At 32.0% G+C, this 7,437-nt stretch overlaps 1 protein-coding gene across 1 annotated transcript; it reads right to left on the reverse strand.

The window, feature by feature from the left end:
- Positions 1-305: 305 nt before the first annotated feature.
- LOC114712001 (mitogen-activated protein kinase kinase kinase 5-like) lies at positions 306-4,613 on the reverse strand. The gene is made up of 6 exons (XM_028896451.1): positions 4,374-4,613; positions 2,870-3,102; positions 2,655-2,730; positions 921-983; positions 633-793; positions 306-393 (listed from the first exon to the last, which is right to left on the reverse strand). The coding sequence occupies exons 1-6, from the start codon at positions 4,611-4,613 to the stop codon at positions 306-308; spliced, it is 861 nt and encodes a 286-aa protein (XP_028752284.1).
- Positions 4,614-7,437: the final 2,824 nt, after the last annotated feature.

Below are 7,437 nucleotides of genomic sequence, written 5' to 3' on the forward strand. Positions count from 1 at the left end.
TTAGCGTTGCTGACCATATAGGAACTATCATAAGTCCCTAGGTGTTAAAAGTGAATTGAGGCGAAAACTAAAGTGATGTGAGATGCAGGCCAGGATTGAGCGCCGGGGGGGGGGGGGCAATTTTATTTTTAGTTGTGAAAGAAAGTCATTTTCTTTTCAAGAGGCTCATTCAAATTTCAACATGCATGTTGGGGAGAGGGGAAAAAACACACAATTGTTGAGTAAGTGAAGAGGAAGACAGAAGTCTTAAAGGAATAATGACATTTTAATACAATTACGTTTACTAGATGCGGTAGGAGGGATATTCAAGTACTTGCATGTTTAGCCAAACCGAAGTCAATAAGCTTTACAAAGCCATAAGAATCGACGAGTACGTTATCGGGCTTGATATCCCTATGTAAGCATAATAGTAAATAACAGCATAGATTACTACAAATTTCGCTGGACCATATTGTTGATGAGTATAACTAAGCGCAAATCACAAAGAAATATTTACATATCATTATAACCAAGCAGGGAGGAAGATTGATGAACATACCCAAAAAAAAAGATAATACTTGCAGTTACGTGGAACTGATGCAGTATTGCACATAATACCACTGGGTACAGAGACAGGATTATCGAATGTATACCTGTGGACTATCCTTTTGCTGTGTAAGTAAGCTAATGCAGAGAGAATTTGTAGAGTGATATCTCGAACAAAACGTTCTTGGAAAGAGTCTCGTTCACTTATGTACTTTGTGAGTGTCCCAGTTTCAACATATTCCGTGAATAGCCATATCTGGTTTCCAACCTATTCACCCATAAACCCATATATTGATTAGGCACACGCATGGACAAAAGGACATTGTGGCCAATTCAAAAACAAGTAATGATGCACAATTGATGCTTTTCTCACCATAAATTAGTGCACAACTTACTCTTTCACTCCCATGATACTTTATAATGTTTGGATGCTCCAGTTGGCTGAGAATTTCGATTTCCTAAATGCAAAAAGCACACGTTAGCCCCGTATGGTATAATGAAGCGTGTGATTGTTTTTTTTCCTTTTTTTTTTTTGGGAAAAATGTGTATTCAACGTCCTGATCTCATTTTCCAAGTGCACCTAACACCATGAGCTTATTTATAATGTGTTCGGCACCCAAATCTTTTTTTTTTTTGGTGTGCATTTAGCAGCCTAATATTATTTTTTAGGGCTAAGGTATAATTTTAATAATAAATTTTTACGTTAGGAGCATTTGGCACCATTTTATTTTGAAGGGTGCAAAATTATACATAACCATTAAAAATAGTGCAATTTAACGGGAGAGACAGTTTGAGGAAAAACAGAAGGGAGAAGAAGACGACTAAACAGAAGGGAGAAGAAGACGACTAAACAGAAGGGAGAAGAAATAAGTGCAGATGAGTGGGACCTACCTTATGAAAAACAAACTGACGTTTATAAGTGCAGATGAGTGGGACCTACCTTATCAAAAACAAACTGACGTTTAGGCTTCTTAACAGGAGCGATGAAATTGCTCTCTTTTTTAATGATTATGTCTGATTTTACACCATTCAAAATTAAATAGTGTTAGACTTCATCTAATATTTTAATGTTAAAATTACACATTAATCCTATTATTTATAATGCATGCATCATCGTAAATATTAAAGTATTGGATACACCAAGAAAATAAGATTAGTGTACTAGATGCACTTTAATCATTATTTGTTAATATATATTTTGTTATTTTAATTATCTTTTTAATTTACATCTTACAGCAAGTATAGAGTATTTATTTTTTCACTTCAAATTGTTTTAACTTACTCTTAAGCCTTAACTTTAAATATGGGCAAAAACACGACTTGTATGAAATAACATAAACATCACTTCTCAATTTAGAAATGGGTTAATATAATTTTTTGTCCCTTAAATTTGTCCTTATTTTGGTTTTAGTCCCTCAAATTTCAAACTATAGGTTTTGGTTTTCCTAGGAGCAAAATGGTCCAGGTTTTTATTGTATTATAGGAACTAATATTTTAAATGAAAAGAAATTTGAGAGATCAAGACTAATGATTTAAAATTTAAGGGATTAAAACCAAAATGAAGATAAGGGACTAAAAATTATATTAACCTTTTAGGAACTATGGGCTTATTTAGATTTATGATGACAGGATTTGCTTTTATTTCAATGGACTTTTGAAAACTTAAATTAAGATAAAAATAAGTTGCTGCAATATAATTTATGTTTACTGTTTAGATTTGCAAAAAAGAAAAAAAAGAGAGGTTAGTTTGACAAAATGCGTGACACAATTTGTCTTTTTTTAAGGGTTTAATATAATTTTTTATCCTTTAAATTTGGATCCAATTTGGTTTTGATTCTTCATATTTCAAACTCATAGTTTTAGTCCTAGAATTTAACTCATCTTAAAATGTTAGTCCTTGAAAGTGTGACTGTGCTAAAATTCTGCTAAAATATCATTAATAACGTTAAAAGTAGTGATTCTATTAAAATAAAAACTTATTGAAAATATATTAAAATTTTAAATTAAATGTTGGCCATTCAAAATCAATTTGGATGGTTTAAATTTATGAACACCTCATGTTCATCATTTTTGAAGAGCATGGATTTCGCTCCACCACGGATAAACATTATTGTAACAAAAAAACGTACCTGAATAAGAAATCTTCTGTTGTCAAGATTGTCAGGGTCTTTTAGTTTCTTTACAGCACAAAAGTCTCCGGTTACTCTGTAAAGAATGAAAAACACGAGACATTTTTTTATGGCTACACAATTGTCTACATAATTGGTTAATTATTTACGAAGAAACGATGAACTTAAGAAAATAAGATCAAAATATGAATTTAGTCGGAGAAGTATATGAAAACCTGTTAAAGGCAACATGAACAAATGCGAATCCACCACCTCCAATAGGGGGATCCCATATATCCCATTGGCTAAAATTTGAGGTAGAAGAGACTGAACGGGGAGCGTCATAATTCTGTTGACCAACAGGATCCATTGTTTCCCCTTGGCTAAAGTTTGTGGTAGAAGGGATAGAACTATTATTAGCAGCATCACGAATCTGTTGGATTAAGCGACTCAGTGTTCGAAGAAGAGGCTTCAATGATAAAAATATAATGTCCATTTGTTGAGTAGTATTGCTAAGGACACGGTATTGTTAAGTAATGCAAGATGATATTGGTGAGATGCTAAAACAACTTATTGCACTTTTTCTTTATAGTCTAATGTCCATTTGCCTTTAATTTTAACCCAAAAGAAAAGAATCCACCCTTTGCTCTGCTTAAATTAAATGGAGAAGGATATTTGGTGGCTCAACAAGAGAGATTCAAAGATTGCAAGATTCGATTATGCTTGATACATTGAAGCCTTAACATACTAGAACGACCCACATGAAAGAAACAAGTGGGACCTTTCTTTGTTTTCTTTTATTGCTTTTAAAAGTTATGGATTGGACTTAGTCCAAAATAACAGTATGGGATTAGATCATGGAATGACAAATTCTAACAAAGTACGGGCGTGCATTGGTTGGTTCGGTCCAGTGTTGACCAAAACTGATGAACCGAACCGAACCGAGTTAACATGGTTTGGTTCTGTTATTCAGTTTGGTTCACGGAGTCAAAGTTAGGCCTATTGGACCTGATTTTGCAAGCTCTATTTTGCCTTTTCCCCCATTGCTACATCGCACCAGATAAAAGAAGTACGAACACTGACTAGAAGAAGCGTTAAACCAAACTGAATAAATATGCAAACTGAAATAAAATAACCATGAAGCTGCTAATAGTTATGATACCTGGTTGATCATTGAAGCAACCATTGTATATATGCTATCTCCAGTCCTCAATATAAAAGCTAGTTGACTAATTTGAGTATATTAAGAAAATTTATTAAGTTAGTTATTTGTAATAACTAAGTGTTATTTTTCTTAGAATACTCTTATTAATCATGTGCATTAGCTAGAACTACTATTTAACAAAATTTTTAACATATGGAACCATTACAAGAGCTAACACAAAGTAAATATAAAAGACAAAATAGATTAAAGTCTTATATTTAAGATCAAAACAAATGTCAAACTAGCTCTTATATTAAATACCCGGGGTGGTACATATATTTAAGAACAAGTTCATAAAAGCATGTTTACTGGTAAAGTAGATTAATGACTCAACTCAAGATATTGTGGATGACGTATATATTATTATTTTGGCACAACGAAGTGAAGGTTAGCAGCAGCTAATGTATATATTTGACATGGATCTAAATACTTGTTAGGAGAAGGGTACCTGGTCTACGATTTTGCATATTAGCTCTGTGTAAGTACGCATAAGGATTAAGGAAGGAGATGAACACAGTGGATATCAGTGAGGGTACGGGAAATAGAGCGGAGAAGATGCGAAGAACCAAAAAAGTTGGAATATATCGGAGGTGATAGCCGCTGGGAAAGCCCTGGTTCATGTTCGGTTCTAAATGACCCTCCGCTGCATAGAGCAGTCTGACAAAGTTATCAGCAACACATGCCTCCGTTCCTACAGCCGTGACCTGCATGAAACCAGCCATGGCATCCTTAAAGAACAAGATGGAATCTTCAAAAAGAGAACCCATCAATCTCATCACGAGTTCAAGAAGCTAAGTCGATCCCCCAGCGGCTTATGATGAATGAGTTTGGATGATCGATGAGGGTGGGTATGTTTCAAGGGCAATTCAGTCATTATATTTCTTTTGACAAATAAAAGCACTCTCCGATGGAGAGTTAACCTCCATAAATAAAAACAGCTATTCAAAAGTATACTACTGCTCCGATTTTTAATATAGAACTTAATTGTTAAGTTAATTTTGGTCCTAAATATAAGACTATTTTTCATATTTATTAATTTTTTTAAAATTATCTTTACGGATACTCTCTCAACTATAATCAAGTAAACGAGGGAGGGAGGATATTAAGAAAGATGATTATAGTATTTTAAGAAAAACATGTTATGTTTTTTATAATCTAATCAAATAAGTTAAATATGTCTTATATTAAGAATGAGAGGAATATTAAATAATATAAAAAACAAAAAACATACAACAACTTGGTTTTAATAATATTCTTTAAATGGAGTTTTATCTCATACATATTGGACGACTCATTAAAAAATTAGCTAATTGTCAAGTGTGACCAAATTACTTGTAAAAACTGAATTAACCTGATTTTATAAGTTCAAATTAAACGCAAAAATAATAAATTTGATCAGTCAACTTGTGAATTTGACAACAAATACCTACCAGTTAATCCACAGATTAAAAGAAAGGTGGCCACATAATTTTTTTTTAATAAACAAATGTTTCCATTCCAAACAGAAATTAATCTCATTTGACTCACTTTGCTTTGAACTTGTGGGTTGAATTTTACTCTGACTCACTTTAAAATAAATTTTACTTTTTCTTCCTTTCTTTTAATCAAATTTTACTTTTTCTTCTTGGAATCCTTGAATAGCAAGGTCATTTTCCCCTACTCGAATTCCAGACATACGCAACATATACTGTTTTATTAACTTCACTTTTAGATTTATTTATTTAAAAAAAAGGCAAAATGATATATTGAAATCAACAAAGTTTACATAATACTAAATCAAGAAGGAAAAAAAGACTATCTCCTAAAAAATTAGAAAATAAATTAAAAGAAATTAATTTAAATGGAGGAGCATAAAAATCACGAAGAAAAGCAAGAATCTCCTGCTAAGTAATTGTTGAAGACTGACGATGATAAAAAAAATAAAAAAATAAAAATATACCACTGGATAAACAACGCCTGTCAGCTAAAAAATAATTCATAATTCGAGAATAATACAACCATAATCGTTGCAAGTTAGAGAGGTTCAATCAATGATGAGGGACCATTAGTTTATACTTTTGAATTGACTTATAACAATTATAGAGATACTATTTATAAAATATCCTAATAACCTTTCCATTAATTCATCTTTAGTTAATTATAGTGTTAAATTTCATATGTTAGGAGCTTTTTGGCTCAATTAATATCAAACACTTCTTTCAAGACTTTATTGAACATGAAATTGTGACTGGCGAGTTTGAACTTTCAAATAAGTATATCAGGTATAAAAAAAGGGAGCAAAAACAAAATCCAAAAGCCCCCTCCTCTTTTTGCCAGAACCATGACAAACCCATATTTACTTTATAATTTAGCTGGGATATATATATATATATATATATATATAAATATATATTAATAGATTAACCAAGCATACACGCCAACTTCAACAGCTGATTCCTATTATTTTTTTAACCTATCCTTTCTCATATGTCTCATCTTAACTAACTAATGATATTAATAATAATAACTCTGTATATATTTGCCCTCCATGCAAGATCCCGAGACTTTTTTTGTTGTTATTGTATAACTTTTTGATGCGATGTGTAATCATCTTTAATTAATTTTATCAAACATTGGGTTTGAACCAGCCCAGTCATGCTTAGCTTGTTTTGAATTCAAGCGGTATGACTTGTATAAACCAAGCTAAGTTATTAATAGATTAACCAAGCATATATGCCACAGCTGATTTTTTTTTTAAAAAAAAAAACTTTATCCCGTCGTTTATATTTTGCTCTCTATACAAGATCCTTATACTTTTTTGTGTGGTTATTGTATAACCTTTTAATGTTGTGATGTAATCATTTTTAGTTTATTTTACCAAACATTAGGTTTGAAATGGCCTGGTCATGTTTCAGTTGTTTATTTGAATGGAGCACTAATATAGTTAATTGACTTTTAAACTATATTAATAATACCCCAATATAATTGATTAAAAGGATGGGTATTTTGGGAAAAGGAGTATATACGAGCAAATATTCTTTTAAAAATTAGGAGTTGGATAGTTGGATAAATGGAATTCAAACTGATGACAGGTAACGAATTGTTTGATTAATAACCTACTCTTGAATAATTCTCGAAAGTTACTGTCAATTTGATTGAGCTCAGCATCATTAAAATAATCAGAGCTGTTGCAGCAAGCGAAGTTGGTTTGAGAGGGAAGTAGTTTCTGGTTGAGTTTATTTCTTCGGAAGTAGTCGAGAAACTCAAGAATGAATCCAATTTCTAAATGTTTTGCTTTTCAGTCGCCACTCCAGGTTTGTCTGTTAAGAGGCCTTGGAAGAAAATTAGGCGGACAATATTTTTTATGATGTACAATTTTAATCTGGCAAAAGATAAAATATAATAAGAAGAAAGAAAATAACACTAAGAAGCCAAAGATACTTGATTGCAATTGAGTAAATTATGAAAAGACATTATTGCCCCTTATTCCCATTTTCAGATTTTCTTCTAATCCTCATCCCATTTACATTGCTCTGAATTTCAGTCAAGTTTCTTCCGCCGTTGCTTCCGATTTCTGGTTTGAAACCTCTCCCTGTGTGGTGGGTGCTGATTGTTTGTCCT

The sequence above is a fragment of the Neltuma alba genome, unplaced genomic scaffold, assembly GCF_004799145.2.
Source record: "Neltuma alba isolate B1F8T4 unplaced genomic scaffold, ASM479914v2 tig00001806_pilon, whole genome shotgun sequence".
Lineage (NCBI taxonomy): Eukaryota > Viridiplantae > Streptophyta > Magnoliopsida > Fabales > Fabaceae > Neltuma > Neltuma alba.